General features: G+C 39.5%; 1 protein-coding gene across 1 annotated transcript; it reads left to right on the plus strand.

Moving 5' to 3' along the window:
- Positions 1-4,206: 4,206 nt before the first annotated feature.
- Positions 4,207-15,260, plus strand: LOC131309572 (uncharacterized). Its single transcript, XM_058336187.1, has 5 exons — positions 4,207-4,254; positions 6,344-6,404; positions 8,095-9,250; positions 14,807-14,898; positions 15,009-15,260. The coding sequence occupies exons 1-3, from the start codon at positions 4,207-4,209 to the stop codon at positions 9,069-9,071; spliced, it is 1,086 nt and encodes a 361-aa protein (XP_058192170.1). The 3' UTR covers positions 9,072-9,250; positions 14,807-14,898; positions 15,009-15,260.
- The last annotated feature ends 3,706 nt before the right edge of the window (positions 15,261-18,966 follow it).

Here is an 18,966-nt window from a genome sequence, read left to right on the forward strand (position 1 = left end):
CGTTCCCTTATCATTTTAACACTTAAGAATCCTTTTTAGGACTCCTCTCCATAACTGGCCGAACATCCCACTCTCGGTGGGTATCTTTCCCAGATCCTAGTTTCTTGGGGTTTCATCCCTTAGGGAATATCATAACTCTAGAATATTCCCTTTACTCCAGCTTTTGACTGGAGCTCTTCTTCTGTCCGGCTCTCTCATAGCCGAACAGACTACCTGAACCAGTTACCTCACATGTAACTGGTCCTCTATTGTCTATTTGGACCAATATAATTATATGTCTCAATCTGCCGAACAGATAGCTTGGACCAATGACTTCTCATGTCATTGGTCTATATTGCCGATCACCACTCGTGGTGGTTCATTTTATTGTATTTATTCTGTGATACCCCGTTTCATGTGTTCGGCCATTAATTGTTTCTGTTCGAAAATACCTCCCTACAGTTAGTGCTGAATCAAATCCTAGATCGCCTCCTCCAATCTTTTCCACGGCAGCAACAACCCTTTATTTTCTCTGTTGTGTGTGCGTGGGGCTCCGTCAGCAAAAGCCCTCGCCTCCTTTTTATATTCGTTGCCGTGTAAAACCTTTTTAGACAAGAAGTCCTAGTATTGGCCCATTGATAATCTTAATCAGATTACCACTCAGCCTCCACGTTTCCTTTGTGTCCACGAGCCATATTCCAATTCTCCAAAATTAGCCCAACATCATTGGCCCATGATAATTTCCAGCCACACCTACGTGCAAAGGCTAGCAGGAATTTGATCCAATGCTTCTCGCTTTATTTTATCTATCTCTTGATTAATTTCATCAGCGCCGGCTTAGCTTGACACAAAATAAAATTCAACTTGGCACTTTAGCTCCAAATATTATTCATCGGCTCCATGAGTTTTGAAACATAAATAACAAGTATCAAACCCCAAGAAACATACTAAAAGGACATAACAAGCCTAAGTTAGGGAGCACAAATAGGTATATTTACGCACCTATGACATCTCCCAACTTACATTTTGCTAGTCTCTAGCAAAGAAAAGAAAACCAAATAACTAAGGGATAGATCTTTTAAGCCCTCGAGTGGCCCCAGTAGGACGAGTGAAGTCTCGTGAGGGTTTTCAGCAATGATTATCTACAAAACACCTTGAATCCTTTCCACATGAAACCCAAAAACTTGTCATACAACTCATTGGTCTATCAAGTAAAGAATGCGCAGCTACCACAAAGATATAAGAAAGCGCAAATAGCTCCAAACGCTATCAAGTCAACAAATAAACCATGGTACCTAGACTTAGCATGTGTGTGTGGCATGGGCCACAACCAAAAGTGTGCATGGACCGAGTCTCGACTTCAATCCTCACAGTGTCATGCACTCACAACTAAAATCACTCGAAACAAGGTGCATAGTATGAACTCTCAAGTGTGCGGTTAGAAGTTATATAAATGAAATCAAAACACTCGCACACTATGATACAAAAAGAATGCTTTATATAGTGGCCACAAAGTCTCAAGAACAAACTACAAAGCATTGGAACTCTATCTCACATCCTTCAATCCACTTCCCATCACCCCAAGGATTAAATAAGACTTTAATTTCGGTTGTAATGTGGGGTAAGGGAAAATATTTCAAGGTTAGGGTAAAACATCACGTGTCCGAGAATAGACAAATAACTTAAGGCTAGTTTAATAATGTGAGCCCAATTTTTTTCACTTCTCAAATCCACCTTATCACTCCTTCTAACCTTCCAACATTTTTCAACCATAAAGCACGATTCCTCTTTTTCAAACATACTGGCATCCCTTTCTTCTTCTTTTTTCTTTTGTAGTGTTGTGTTTTCTTTTTTTTTTTTTTCAGGGGCACCACATTTCAAGCACAAAATTTCACAATCCATCCAAAAATTATACCTTTATATTTTTGCATTTCTCCAAACACAATATGGAAGATGGAGCTAACCAAGAAAAGACTAAATATATAAGGCTCAAAGTGGCTCGCAAGGGATAAATGTGAAAACAGAAGAACGAACTGGCCCAAACATCAAGAAAAAGGCCTATAATCCTCTCCAAGGGGTGTAACATCCATGTGACGAACCGAAACCCAAGGGATATTGTTATGCATTTAAGTTCCAACACTCAACAATCAAGAATAATGAGATCACAACAAATAGACTATTTCCATGACAAACTAAGAGTTAAAGTGATACCACTCCAATAAAAGATAGGGCACAAAAGCTCACTAGGGTATAAATCTCCGCAAATCTAGCCATCAAGATTGGTTAAGTCACGGCTCATAAGTGGTCAAGGCCCAAATAAACGTGACGTGCAATAGTGCTATACAAGAGTGTCATGATCAACTTCTTAAGACAAGCTAGCAATTAGAACAACCAAGCCAAAAACAGATATCACTAGGGTAGGCAACACACCTCAACTCAATTATTCAACAAGTGTCAAATCGCATGCAAAAAGAGTCCCACTATTTTTTTTAAAAATTTCTTTTTTTTTTTAGAATTTTAATAGTCTAAAAAAAAAAAAAAAAATAAGCTGACAAAGTAATTCCTCCCCCGAACTTGAACCATTCGATGTCCTCATTGAATGCAAGAACTAAAATAGGAAATAAAAGAAAAAGAAGGGAAAGGTATCACCTCGCAATGGAAAATTATGCAAGAAATAAAATTGCGGGAAGAAGACCCCCCAACTTGAACGAATCATCCTGTAATGTTAGTCCTCACAAAAAAAAAATAATGAATAAAATAAAAGCAGCTAAACTAAGAAAGAGAAAAGAAAAGAAAAAATATATACAAAAAGTTAATGACATTCACTCCCATCACGTGAAATCCAACCATTCATCACACTACGAAGAGCAATCAAAATCAACATCTCACCCCATTTCAAGCACTCCGTTAAAAATTATACGCGACCATGCCACAAAACCAAATACTTAGAATATCTTAATTGCCTTAGCAGCGTTTGAAATTTAAATTCTACCAATTGCATATTCCCAACCAAATTAACTTTCAAGTTGTTGATGAGTTTTAAGAAAAATGTATAGTAAACCACATTAAAATTATCAACACCAAGAAAATCAATTTGTTCTAACTTAACAATCTTTTGCAATGGTAGATGCTCAATAGGAGTGATGACATCAACATTTATGGCTGGGGATATTTGATCATCAAGAACAAGTGGACTTTGCACAATTATTGGCAATGACTCCTCAGGAGTCGCGTCATGAAAATCCATCTCAAGTGTACTAGAATGATCTCGAGAAGACTGCTGCACTTCAGATGAACCAACTATTTCGTTAGTTACAAGCGGCTTTGTTGTTTCATCTCCCAATACACAAGAATTAATCACTTGAAAATTTTCAACTTGATTGCAAGAGAGAGAATCAGCTAATTGATCATAATAAGGCGGCTCTATTTCCTCTTTTTCCCTCCCATCAGGATTGGTATCCTCAGAACTTTCAGTCAACTTATAAAATTGGAGCTTTTGGGTTAATTCATCTAGGTAATCCCAAGTCTCTTCAGCGTTTTTATCCAGGAATTCGTCAGTGGACCTAAAATCCACCTGGTATGTCTTTGAATTTAAACCATGGCAAAAAGTAACTAGAAGACTGCCAAGTACGCAATTAAAACTCGATCAAGAGAATACAAAATTTTTAAATCGCTCCCAACATTGTGACAAAGACTCATCATCTTGTTGATAGAAATCTGATAGTTCTTGTAAAAGCATATGAGTCTCATATGAGGGATTGAAAGTTTTGAAAAATTGTATTACAATTTCATTCCATGTCAATTTTGGACTTAAAAAATTAAACCAATCTTGAGCACTATCACACAAAGATGCTGAGAATACATGTAAAAGAGCTACTTCATCGCTAGCAAAACCTTTCTCAAGGTTAGCAACATGCGAAAAAGGAATTTCTGAGGCCAAACCATAAAATATAGGAAGTGACACTGGACCATCAAATTGTCTTGCATAACCTCCATACCACCTTGTAAAATTGGCCATTTTTTTTCTTTTCAACAATTAAAAAAGAAGAAGTTAGAGGTGGTTGATTTTCTATGATGGAAGATTGCCTAGCTCTACTTATTATGACTCAAAACAAAGAATTAAAAAGAAAAATAATAATATAAAAGTAACTACCCAAATTCTTAACACACATTACCGTCCCCGGCAACGGCGCCAAAAATCCTTGATGATTTCCTATACCTAAAACAATGAGTTGCCCCAAGCGTAGGGCAGAGACCGGTGTAGCACAATATCCGGTAAAACCGTAGTCGAATCCACAAATACGGTGATGTGTGCTGAATAAAAACTCAGGTTGTTACAATTTGAACTGGGCTCTTAGGTAGCCACCCCTAGTCGATTGATTAAGATTAACTAAAATCTAGAAATTGATTGTACTTTTCAAATAATTAAAAGAAAGGTATGGTCGTAGGGTTCTTAGCACTCGTAACCAATCCGGATTAACGTGTTCCATTCGGTGTTCTTAAAAACGTTCAATTTTTTATTGAAAAAGATACCCCGTAAGATACGAGACCTTATGGTCGCCATTTACTCATGCGCAACGGAGAATGAGTTTTGGACCCCCATTCTCCAGTTCACATGGGCTCCGACATTGCTCGGATTCGTCTACGGGAAGTATTTTTCCAATCTAAAATTGTTTTTTCATTGTTTGAAAATAGGAGTAGTGCCCGAACTGATCACGGTGTGCTAATCATCTCGCGACCCTACCTATACGACTACTCACTAATCATTATGCATGAAAAAGAAGAAAACCTAATTTGAATCATGCTTCTATTACTCGATACGGAAAATAAACAAGAGATCCAAGTCAAACAAAAACAAACGAACAACTTTTATAAAGAACATAAATTAAAATAAATTACCGGAATGCGAGTAATTAAACAAGACTCTAAATAACTTGGTGAAAAGAAAAACTCAAAAGAAACTAAACAATATTCGAACCAAAGAATGGCAGCCCCCGTCCGTCGTATGGTTAGTGTCGAACCAAATCCTGGATCGCCTCCTCCAACCTTTTCCACGGCAGCAACAGCCCTTTATTTTCTCTGTTTTGCGTGCGTGGGGCTCCATCAGCAAAAGCCCTCACCTCCCTTCCTTGCCGTGTAAAACCATTTTAGACAAGAAGTACTAGTATTGGCCCATTGATAATCTTAATCAGATTACCTCTCGGCCTCCACGTTTCCTTTGTTTCCACAAGCCATATTCCAATTCTCTAAAATCAGCCCAACATCATTGGCCCATGATAATTTCCAGCCACACCCACGTGCAAAGGCTAGCAGGAATTTGATCCAATGCTTCTCGTTTTATTTTATCTATCTCTTGATTAATTTCATCGGCACCGGCTTTGCTTGACACAAAATGAAATTCAAGTTGGCACTTTAGCTCCAAATATTATTCATCGACTACATGAGTTCTGAAACATAAATAACAAGTATCAAACCCCAAGTAACATACTAAACGGATATAACAAGCCTAAGTTAGGGAGCGCAAATAGGTATATTTACGCACCTATCACATATTCACTTTCAAATCCACCCGCATTCTATATCCACCCAAAACAAATCCTTCATCCAAACGGGCCGTTAGAGACCTACACCGTTACTTGATAATCAACCCACAGTTAAAAATACTCCCTCCATCCCATATTCTTGGTCTTGTTTCACTCTTTGTCCCACTCAAATAATTGTCTATATCTCACAATTTATAATATTTTTTACAGTTTCGAAAACTTTGTTTACTAAAATTATTTGAAATCTATCAAATAAGATTCATAGTTGATATAAAAAATATTATAAATTAAAAGATATAGCCAGTTTTTTTAGAGGTCCCAAATAGTAACCAAGACCAAGAGAATGGGATGGAGGGAGTACTTCTTAAGAAAAAAAAATCTTGAGATGAACATAGAAATATACGTAAAATGTCCCTAAAATGGGTGAATCAAGAACTTTTGTCAATGTATAGTTACAAGAATTATATACTATACACTTGTGACTCCTCAAAATTGATTTAAGATATCTATTTATTGAATTCACGTTCACCACACCCCAGCTTGATCGCCGTTGCCTTGAAACCAACAAATTGAAGACTTCTCTTGCTTTAGAAATCCGCACCTCAAAGCCCTCTGAATGAATTTCTTGCCTTTAGAAATCCACCAAAGGACTTCTCTTGATTAGTGAATGAACACCAAATCACTCTTAGATTTCAATGGAGCAAATTGAGGAATAAGAACAAGTCATCCTTTAATGAATCTCCGACTCTATCTTGGACAAATATCACACTCTAATCTTAGTTTTAAATGTAGATTGTCCCTTTCCCTTCCCTGTGAATAAGGTGAATAACGGCATCTCTAATCTTAGTTTCATATTGAACTACCAGCTAGCACTAGTGGAAGGTCCTTGACCCCCCTCCCTCCGTGGAGGCTAGAGTTCGAGCTCCACGAGGGGCGGAGTTTGGGATTTCAGGATTATGGATAGCATCTGAACCCCTCTATTGACTAACTTCCCACTAATCTCTGATGACTATAAAATATAGCCAAAAAAAAGTCTTAGTTCCGAATTCAACGTGGTAGTCCAATCACGTAAAACGATGACAAATCCGTGTTTTTTTAAAATGAACTCCGTTTGGCTCTAAGAGAGCTATCATAAGTTGTTAATTCTACATGAATTTGGCATCACTTCAAACTTTAATTTTAAAGTCAAACAATGCTGGTGTCAAATATTTCCTTTGCAATATAATAATAATGTTGAAATCCCCCAAAACTACAATAAAGCAGATTGGAAAAAAGATGTTCTTTATGCCTTTTATTGCCTTTTATTAATAACCCCCAAATAACTACTACAACAAAAATGGCATTTTGTGACAAAACGTTGTGATGAAATCCAAATTTCATCACCAAATGGTATCTTTTTCAACACCAAATTGAACCTTTTTAGCGACGAGAAAAGAATCTTGTCGCCCAAACATACTATTTGGCAATGAAACTCACAATTTCGTCACCCAAAAGTACCATTCAGTGACGAAATCTTCTTTCCTCACCAAAAGATAACACATTTAGAGACGAAAATTTTATTTCATCGCAAATGGGGTACCTTTTGGTGGCGAAACTCAAATTTCGTCATCGAAATAGTAACTTTGGGCAACGAACTTGGTCTTTCGTCACCAATCTAAGACTAATTAATTTTTTATTTTCAAAATATTTATACTATTAATATATATATAGTCCCGATCAAGTCCACACCTCTTACGGTTCGCACCTCCTATTTTCCGATCGAATTTCGATGATCCAAGCCGCTCAATGTGTTCAGAATGTGATTTTAAGGGTACCTAAGAGAAATCGGCAAAAAAAACACCGGGAATGGCTTGATTTGAGCAATTTTTTATTAAACCGGACGGTGCGGACCGGAAGAGGTGTGGACTTGATCGGACTATATATATATATATATATATATATATATATATATATATATATATATATATATATATATATATATATATATAACTTGGCAAAAGTATCAATGAAATGTTGTGTTGCCTAGCGGAAAGAGTGGTAGTTTGAGAATTAAAGGTCACGGTCACGGGTCTGAGACCGAGTAGCTAGGACTGCCCCACTCAAAATTAAATAATTTTGTTATATTTTTGTATATTTAGCATAATTATGAAAGTGTCTTACTATACATTGCATATATCTCGAAAATATACATAGTTTATACTTGTTGGTTTTTGAATTGTTTGTCTATTTGGAACGATTTTTTCTTAATTGTATTTATTTTTAACCATCTAAGAGCAACATTTTAAAATAATATTATTAATAAAACTATCTCGATCATTTTAAAACTTGTCGATATTCATATAAAATATACTTTAAAAAATTTGTCTGAGATTTTGTGCTCATTTTTATATAATTTCATTGAAAATATGTGTTATATACTTTTGTAGTCTGTAATGTAGTTAATTGTGTACAATTTTATTGTGGTTAACTATAAAAATAAATTTTTTCCAATTACGAAATTCCCATAGAACCCGAGTCTTAAGAATCTGAATTCTCTTGATTCCTTCTTGGTAAATTTTCCTAACCAATTCAGATTTCTTGGTACCCAATCACGTTTTCGAGTTAAATTTCCGAACGGCCTGGGGTTCTACTGAAGCGACTGAATGGAATGATTCTGGGGTTAAACCCACAACCGAACACCGCAGCTCGCTATTACAGGTCACCGACATCATCCCCGCGGATCTTGACGAGAAGAATCTGTGGCCGAAACACAGGTTTTACGTCAAGGTTTCGGATTCTTCCCACTCAATCTACGTCAGTCTGCCCTTTGAACAAGATGACCTTGTTTTGAGCAACAAAATGCAGCTGGGTCAGTACATCTGCGTGGACAAGTTGGAACCCGGGTCGCCTGTTCCGGTGGTTAAGGGCGCCAAGCCGCTTCCCGGCCGCCACCCGCTGGTGGGCACGCCGGAGCCGTTGATGGGTTTGAGAGAGAGAGGAGAGAGAAGTGAGCAGAAACCCATTTCATATAACTCCGCTCCAAGAAGAGGGTCATGGGGAACAGGGCAGGTTGGAACAGGGGACTCTGTTTCCTCTGTTTCTGTTCTTGTTTCTAATTCCTCACCTTCGAGCTTAAAGCCTGTTCCTTTGGACTTTGATCAGTGCAGTATACCGATAAAAGAGAGAACTAATTCGGGGAGATTCGGCGGTATTTTTCCAGGTTCGCCGATGATAAGTGGCAGGGCTGTGAAAGACGGAAGCTCAAGTGGTGGTGGGTCTGTTATTAGGTCTTCATTTGGAGGAGGGCTTTTGTCTAAAATGGTGGATTCGAAGGGGGATTCGACCAGTCTTGCTTTGGTTAGGAAAAGCTGTGTGACTCCGTCTGTGTCGAAGTTTCCGAGGAGCAAGAGTGTTCGCAATAGAGAGCCGAGGATCCCTAGGAGTCCCTACAACACAGCTGTAGGTGCATTTTGCCTCTTTGCCATTCCATTTTTGAAAATTTCTTTCTTGATAGAAGTTTTGAAGAGCCTTTTCTCTTTCGTTTGTTCTATTTCAGGAGAAGAAAAGTGACTCCACCGCCGAGCTTGCGCAATGCGAGAGCGGCAGCTTCTCTGAAAATGGGGGCTGGGGATGCACAGAATTCAGCAAACTCAAGGGTGGTGGTGGTTTCGCAACCGGAGTCTCAGTCCGATAGCGACAACAAAAGACTGGCAATGAATTTGCCTGGAAAGCTAAGCATGTTGGGAAAGGTGAATTGGATTCTGTTTATATGCCTTCTCTTTCTATGATAGCAATTGTTAAGGAGTGTGAATAGGGACTACTTATTGGGTACTTCCGAAATTCTCTGTGGTATTATGCAGCTCCGCTTACGTAGTATTCTAGCCCATGGTGTGTTTTTATGTCTCACCCACAAGATTTATCGTTACCTGATTTGTCAAGAGAATCACGTGAAAATGTCACATGGTATTTTGGGAGTGTTGAATATAGGGGAAAGACCCTTGTTGTGTTGTCATACAATAAGGGGTTGTGCTATATCTCGGAGGGCTCTATCGAAATCTCATCATAATGATTTGAACCGTGTATTTTTTAGATTTCACTAAGAAGAGGACATTCACGGAAAAAATTAAACTGTTTGGATCCTATGGTCACTTGTTCAGACAAGGGCTTTTACCAAAAAGAGCTGTCAAGAATATGGTGATGAGATGTCGACGAAGCCTACCAAGGTGCACTACACCTCTTAATGCATTACGCACTCCAAAACACCTTATCCATAACTCGCAATGGTTAGACGTAAACTTGGCAAACACTCTGTCAGGATCGACACACACACACACACACGATTTATGAGTATAAACAGTAAAGAATCAACACAGAGATATACGTGGTTCCCCAAAACCGGGTACGTCCACGGGAGCGAGAGCGGCTGCTATTCTTTATTATCACAGTATGAATTTGGGTTTACAATATAGAGTATTTATATTGACTCTATTCTAACCCTAATCTGATATTTGGCCTATATCCCAAAAATACCCCTGTACGAACCCTACCGTACAACGCCCCCTGCACCCCCCCCAATAACATATGAGCCATAGTTCTAACAATCTCCACCTTGGCGAATTCACTCTCGCCCCTTCAGAAGATAACCATCACTATCCAATAAGTTGGGGGGATGCCTCCATTTTCCTAGCACCGGGAGACATTAACCAAGTCCAAGCAATGCTTGAACTTGTCTGCAGTAACCGTCTTTGTCAACATATCAGCTGCATTCTCAGAAGTGTGCACCTTTTTCAGTATCAAATCTCCTGCATCAATCAACTCTCTCACCTTGTGAAACCTCACGTCGATATGCTTGGTTCGAGCATGATACACCTGATGCTTTGCCAAATAAATGGCACTCTGACTGTCACAATGCAACTGAACTCCACCTTGATCTATGCCAAGCTCCTTAACAAACCCTTTCAACCACAATGCTTCCTTAGCTGCCTCAGTCACTGCCATATACTCAGACTCAGTAGTTGATAAAGCCACCAGAGGTTGTACCATGGATCTCCAACAAATACGCCCACCCACAAGTGTAAACACATAACCAGTTGTAGACCTTCTGTCATCCAAACCCCCAGCATAATCTGCATCCACATACCCAACAACTGAAATCTGACCTCGTTGCCTACCAAACATAATCCCGCAATCTGAAGTACCTTTCAAGTATCTGAACATCCACTTGACTGCCTTCCAATGCTCTCTGCCTGGTTTGGCCATGTACTTACTGACGGTGCTAACTGCAAGTGCCAAATCAAGCCTCGTACAAACCATTGCATACATTAAGCAATCCACTGCACTTGCATAAGGCACCCTTGACATATCCTCAATTTCTTCATCTGACACCGGACATTGAGCTGAAGATAATTTGAAATGACTTGCCAATGGAGTGCTGACCAGTTTGGCATTATTCATACTAAACCTCTCCAACACTTTCACCACATAATTCTTTTGAGATAACCACAACTTACCAGCTGACCTATCTCTGCGAATTTCCATCCCAAGTATCTTCCTAGCCGCTCCTAAATCCTTCATGTCAAACTCTTTACCCAATAAAGACTTCAACCTATTTACCTCAACCATACTCTTCGCAGCAATCAGCATATCATCCACATAAAGAAGCAAGAAAATATAGGAACCATCATCAAGACTCTTAACATAAACGCAACAATCATACTCACAGCGTGTGTACCCAATCCGTATCATGAAAGAGTCAAACCTCTTGTACCATTGTCTTGGAGACTGTTTCAGTCCATAAAGGGACTTCTTCAACTTACAAACAAGATGCTCAGTCTCTGGCTGCTTGAACCCCTCAGGCTGTTCCATGTATATGACTTCCTCCAAATCACCATGGAGGAATGCCGTTTTCACATCCATCTGCTCTAACTCCAAATCATAGCTAGCCACCAATGCCAAGATAATCCTGATCGACGTATGCCTCACCACTGGAGAAAAGACCTCATCAAAATCAATCTCCTTCCTCTGTGAATACCCCTTTGCCACTAACCGAGCCTTGAACTTTTCTCTCTTATTTTTTGTTGCTGCATCTTTCTGCTTGTATACCCACTTACAACCCACTGGCTTCTTTTCCTTGGGCAGTTCTTTCAACTCCCAAGTCTTATTCTTATGCAAAGACTCAATTTCCTCTACCATGGCTTCCATCCATTGGTCCCTTTCAGAACTCGTAATAGCATCCTGAAAAGTAGATGGATCCCCACTAGTAGTAGTCAATGCATAAGAAACCAAGTCATCAAACCCATACCTCACTGGTGGCTTGATAGTGCGCTTGGTTCTCCCAGCGGCCAAGCTTTGATGCTGCTCCTGCTGCTGCTGTTGATCAAGCTGTTCATCTAGCTGAGTATCACCTATATCAAAACTCTCCAGCTCAATCTGTACGCCCTGTTGTTTGCTGTTCACTTCCTCTGACTCAGAATTTTGAACCCTTTGATGTGCCTTGATCATAGAGTCCTCATCAAATACCACATCCCTACTGATCACCACCTTCTGTGTCTCTGAATCCCAAAGCTTGTACCCTTTGACCCCTTTCTCATAACCAAGAAAGATATACTGTCTAGACTTCGCATCAAGCTTTGCCCTCTCATCACTGGGAACATGAACATAGGCGGGACACCCAAAAATTCTCAACCCTGAGTAGTCAACCTCTTTCTCTGTCCACATCTCCTCAGCTACCTTCCCATCCAAAGCAGCACTCGGTGACCTGTTTATAACAAAGCATGCCATACTCACTGCTTCTGCCCAAAAAACCTTCGGAAGTCCCGCATTCAATCTTAAACACTGTGCCCTTTCTACAATGGTTCTGTTCATTCTTTCTGCCACCCCATTCTCCTGTGGTGTCTTTCGAACTGTAAAGTGTCGCGAATCCCATGTTCCTCACAAAACTTCAGAAAATGCCCATTCTTGAATTCTTTCCCATTGTCTGTCCTGAGGCACTTAATCTTTTTCCCTATCTCGTTTTCCACTTCAGCTTTCCACACTCTGAACTTAGCAAAGACTTCAGACTTGTGCTTCATGAAGTACACTCAAACTTTCCTTGAAAAATCATCAATAAAGGTCAAGAAATACAGAGATCCTCCTTTCGAAGCTACCCTCACTGGCCCCCAAACATCTGAATGAACGTAGTCAAGAATTCCCTACGTTCTGTGAGTTGCATTCCTAAACTGCACCTTACACTGTTTTCCCAGAACACAAAACTTGCAGAAATCCAATTTACACGATTTAACCCCTTTCAGCAGATTCCTCTTATGTAGCTCTAACATCCCACGCTCTCCCATATGTCCCAACCGCATATGCCAAAGCATAGTATCATCAGTATCGTCTGTTGTAGTGGCAGCAGCTCCACCTACAACTGTACTCCCTACCAACTTGTAAATATTACCAGGAACTTTACAAGCCTTCATCATCACCATAGCACCCTTCGTTACCTTCATGACTCCACTCTCTGTTTTATACCCACAGCCATTGGAGTCTAAGGTTCCCAACGAAATTAAATTCTTTCTCAATTTTGGAACATGTCTAACATCCCCCAAAGTCCTCACAACACCATCATACATTCTGATTTTAATTGTGCCTATTCCTATGACTTTACACGATGCATCGTTACCCATAAGAACATTACCACAATCCACTGACCTGTATGTGTTGAACCATTCCTTGATAGGAGATATGTGAAAAGAACATGCTGAATCCATAATCCACGAATCTGCCATGTGATCTGAACTTGCTGAGACTGAAAGCATATCACCATCATCTGACTCCTGCTCCACAACGTTTGCAGAAGTTGATCCATCTTTCCTCTCCCCTTCCTTTCCCTTCTTATTCCAGTCAGTTCCCTTACTCTTCTGCGGACAGTCTTTCTTCATGTGCCCCGGTTCATGACACCTGTAACACTTGAACTCAAACGTGCCCTCGGACCTGTTCTTTGACTGAGACCTCCCACGCCCCGAAACTGATTCACCCCTCTCATTCTTCCTGCCACGATCCCCGTACCCCTTAACCACCAGACCTTCACCCTGCAGCAATTCTGTTTGTTGCTTGCGTTGATTATACGCTAGAAGGGCTGTAGTGACTTCCTCCAGTTCTAGGGTTTCTTTCCCCCAAAGTAAGGTTGTAACTAGGGTTTCGAGAGAAATCGGTAGTGAACACAGTAACATCAGCGCTTGGTCTTCCTCCTCAAACTTTACGTCAATCCGTTGCAGGTCACTCACAACCTGATTGAACGTGTTGATATGCTGAATCAGATCAGCACCCTCGGCCATCTTCAACCCAAACAGTTTCTGCTTTAGAAATAGTTTGTTCGTCAACGATTTTGACATATACCTGCCCTCCAGTTTAGTCCAAACCCCAGCCGGCGATTCATCACCCAACATGTGATACATTACTTCGTCTGCAAGACACAGATGAATCGTACTCACCGCCTTCATCTGGAGTTCTTCCCAATCGTCGTTAGACATGGCTTCTGGCTTCGCCTTCAATCCCTTGTACAAGCCCTGCTGCACCAACAGATCCTTTACCTGCTGTTGCCACAATCCGAAATTCGAAGTTCCATCGAACTTCATCACATCGAACTTCGAAACAGACGAACTCGATGACATCGTTCTTCTGTGTGATCTAAAACAGCCTGTAGCTCTGATACCACTTGTTAGGATCGACACACACACACACGCACACACGATTTACGAGTATAAACAGTAAAGAATCAACACAGAGATATACGTGATTTTCCAAAACTGGGTACGTCCACGGGAGCGAGAGCGGCTGCTGTTCTTTATTATCACAGTATGAATTAGGGTTTACAACATAGAGTATTTATATTGACTCTATTCTAACCCTAATCTGGTATTTGGTCTGTATACCAAAAATACCCCTGTACGAACCCTACCGTACAACACCCCCCGCACCCCCCCCAATAACATATGAGCCATAGTTCTAACACACTCCCAATAAAAACAATATCATTGCTGATGGTTTTAGAATGATTTTGATGGTCCCATTAGATGTCTGACATATAGCACCTTTACGTACAACTCGAATTTCAGTTTTAACTTCAAGATTTTAGTTTTGGCCCTTGAAAAATTCCCCAGTCACTGTCTACCTCTTTTCATTCCGTCTTGTTGAACTGTATGTTGTTAACTTCCACTGAACAAACAACAATGCTTTCAACCCATCAATCTTATGTTCTTTTTTGAAATTTATGTTTGATTATGATCATTTTTGTCTCAATAAATTTAAATTCTGTGGCATTATAGGAAGCAATGCAGCAGAGAGAAACAGCACAAAAGGTTGCCCTTCAAGCACTAAGAGATGCTTCAGCCACCGAAAATCTAGTCCAGTCCCTCAAGTACAATACCTCTCCTTCCACCAATTTTTTTTCAAAAATTTGATTTGTTAATCTTTTTAGTACTTATCTAAATGCTTCGTTCATAAATTAACATGATTGACTCCTTTTAGGATGTTTTCAAACTTAAGCAAAACTGCGAAATCAGATGCACCGGCAGCCTGTTTCGATCAGTTCCTGGATTTCCATACCCAAATTGTGCAAGCAGTAGCTGAAATGGTGTCCATTCAAGCAGCAACAGCAATTGAAATGGCCCAAACCCCGAACACAAAACAACCTGAAGAAGACTCCTCCATCTTAAATGAACTCCCTCACAACTCCTTGGACCCGAAAGCATCATCCAAAAGAAGAAATGTACTCTACAAATCAATCACCACTACAAGAAAATGTGGCATTAACGGCAATTTTCTTACCGGCATGTGTTAAAATGCTGTTAATACTTGTTATTCCCGGCATTATTATTAATGCTGGAAAAATTAATCTTTAAATGGCATTAGTAATAAAATGCCGGTAAAAAGTACTCAAAAACGGCATTATTTCAGAAAATGCCATTTTTAGTTTCGTTATGGGCGCCAATATTACCACAAACCCGCGCAATTTATTATCCCCTCCTAAAACACGACGTCGTCTAGTAGTGTACTGTGAAGTACTTTTCCCTCCTACTTTTTTCCTTTTTCCCTCTTCTTTTTTCCTTCCATCTCTCGTCCCATCATTAGTTGATTCACTCCCCACTCCCCAGAGTACCACTGCAAACGAAAATCCCCAAAAACAGAAGTCCCCCGAAAATCCCCAAATTGAAACCCCAAAAACCTGGTGATCGTCGTTCCATTCCAGTGGGCCTCGTTGAGGATGCTTCTGCCTGTCTTGTCGAATTACAAGAGCAGCGTCGGCCATAGCTTCCTTCTGTGCGATAGCCATTTGACGGTGGTTGTACGAGATAGCTCAGAGTTCAATAATGAAATCTGTAGTTGTAGATCTCTCTGCAAACAAAAATCCCCATCTTCACTGGTCTTTGCATCATATCTCACCATCACAGGTACACTATTTCTTCTTGATCGAACAAATCTGCGTTCAGGGTTTGATCTGTGTTCTGGGTTTGAACTTCGCATCCCCTCTCTCTATTTAGAGTTTTGAGTTTACAAAATTTGTTCATTTGTTCACCTTTGAACCTTGAATCCCGTCTCTCTGTTTAGGGTTTCAGAATTGCATGCTCATAGTTCCAAAATTGATGTACTGCTTGTGTTGTATAACTGCCATTAGACTGCAGGATTTGCTAAACTGTTGGTTTTGATTTTGTGTATAGATGATGTAGTTGATGGTACAAAAAACTTTATTTATTTATATTTTTGGCTGAAATTGGTGGAGACCATCTCGATTTTGTGTATAGATAGATGTGGGTCTTTCAAAGACGCGTATAAACTGTTGTTAAAATGCATGTTAAGAGAGTGAACACAGTGGCCATAAGCTTGAGCCACTGTACAAATGAACCTTGCATGTAAGGGATGGATAAAAAAAAAAGGGTCTTATTGACCTTCGCCTTATGGGTAGTGGTTAAGTTGGAGATAAAGCCAAAATATTTAACATACTTCATGACACTTTTACTATATACTAGGAGAGTAGCACGTGCGTTGCACGTGGAAGGTACCAGGTAGGGGTAATATGGGGGCAGTACTTCATTGAAGTCTTGCGACTACATTGTCTAGTGGCAACAAGTCAGGTAGCACAATAACAAGGATATGGCATTGATTCCCAATATGACAAAAGTAAAGATTATTATTATTTTCTTGTAAAAAATAAGCTCATCCCATTAAACCAAAAATTTACATAAGACAACAAAGCTGCTCTATCAACATTGTGAGCACCCTTAAAATCATGTCTTGACATTTTAACAAAATCCATCAGAGCCATTTCAATATTTAAGTTAGCTACAATTGGGTTCTAAGTCGTTGCACAAAACTGCACAAGCCCAAACACATGTTCAATTGTCTCTGGCATCTCTGTACATAGTGGACAACTCGAATTGATATCAATCTTCCTTCTCAACATAGCATCCTTAACCACCGAAATGTGATGTATCACCTTCCAAATGAATAGCTGAAACTTCGGACGAAGACCTAAACCCCAACCTTTACCCCACAAATTAAAGCAAAAGTTCTCATTCCTCAAAATCTCTGCACTCCTCTTCCACCACATGGGTTATCCACATTGGGAATCCATTTATCCTTAGAAACACTAATCTTAGTTACATCCCCAATCCAACATATCAAACATTTTTTCAGCAGCTCCTTTCCCAACATAATGCTACTCTAGATGCGTTAGAAGGTGCAGTTGCATCAAGAAACTGTGGTCTCCAACAATATTTCCCTAGAAAATAGAAGAAAGCAATGAACCCAGATTTTTGAGAATTCGCAAGGCTACTTTGGCCAGAAGGGCCTGATTTAAGCAAGCCACATCTCTCAAAGACCTCTTGGCTCTTTGGTGAACAGCAGATGCTCCGATTTCGTCGAACCAATCCATTATCCTTCTCTTAAAACCATAAAAACTCTGTTAGCCTTTCTCCACGATCTCACATGCATCACAGATGTCCCAACTTTCTCCACGATCTCACATGCATCACAGATGTCCCAACTATTATCTCTTGTTGCTGCCTTTAGGCCCCTTACAGTTTAAGTTCATTCTGATCTCTTTCCAATAACTTAGTTAGAAACTCATCCAGTCAAAAGAGGGTCCTAACCCTGCAACATGGCAATGAGGACAATGTACAAGAAGACAAATAGTTTAGAAAACCTTTATCAAACTATGCTATTAGTCTCCCATACTCTCTTTAACTGTTGAAAGAAAAGAATTGAGTATGAAACATTGAAAATGGAGTGTCAAATCTTATACTGAACTCCTTCCATTAATGTCCAAACGAACCGTAATAAAATTAAACAGTAGTAAAACTTTCCATCCTAATCAACCAAATTCTAGAGATAGAAAATATTCAAGTGATGCTTATTGATCCTTGCTCAGTCTTTCTAGTTTTTATAATAAACAACTGCGGAATATTAGGACAATAAAAGATGCTAGTGACTCTCAAGATTAACGGGAAATGGCCATAAAAGCAACCTCTCTTTTATTAGTTACTATTTATTCTTGTTAACAAGGTGTTTCCAAAGTCTGACATGAAGAAGTTCAAATGATTTTAGTCTCCTTATTTAATTGTGCCCCTCGAAGATAAACTCCCAGTTCACTTTCGTTCTGCGTTATGATTCTCTTTGTTTATATTCAACGTACTGCTAAATATAGTAGCTGTACTAAGACACACAGATTTTCAAGGTTGCTTATGTGTACTTTTATGTCCCTTGTGTGCTACAGAATGGAAAGTTGTTGAGAAGCATAAAGTCCCATATTGTTGCTGTTGTTTGTCTTAACTGGGAGGAAGATGGAACAAAGAATGTAAGTATGCATTTGCTACACAAGTTTTAGCTGATTCAAACTGCAATGCCAGAATTACATACCCAATTTCCTTGCAGATGAGTTTTGTATTGTGATTTAGTTAGATTAAAATTGGTTGATTGATGGAATGGGCCTTGTCATTGTTCGTTATAACTTAAGATTGTTTATGTGCTGGTTGTTGTAATGAGTTACCAACCATGCAAGGTAGCTTGGCCTCCTGGAAAAAATATGCAGCTGTATTTGATACCCTTTTGTCTTCAGATATTTGGTGCTGAATGCATAGGTTGCCTCCTATTTATGAGTAATTAGCAGTCAATTAGCAACTAACAAAGATAACCTATTAAGAACTATACTCCAGCTGGGCTATACAAGGTTCAATTTTCTCGTATTATTCACTTTTCATTTTGTGCCTTTCTATTGCTAAACATTCTTTTTTTTCCCCGTTCTCCTCTTTCTTAATAGCACAATTGAGTCGGTTAGGTGAGGCATTATGTAAGTCACGATAGTGGCATTAAGGACTACTCACATCTTATGGCCTAAATAAAGCTGAACGTGGGTTCTAACAGGCGCTAAATAAAAGATTATGCTAAGAAACTTAGGTTAGGCATTTTTGTGGGGACTAGAATAAGATTC

The sequence above is a fragment of the Rhododendron vialii genome, chromosome 12a (assembly GCF_030253575.1).
Source record: "Rhododendron vialii isolate Sample 1 chromosome 12a, ASM3025357v1".
NCBI lineage: Eukaryota > Viridiplantae > Streptophyta > Magnoliopsida > Ericales > Ericaceae > Rhododendron > Rhododendron vialii.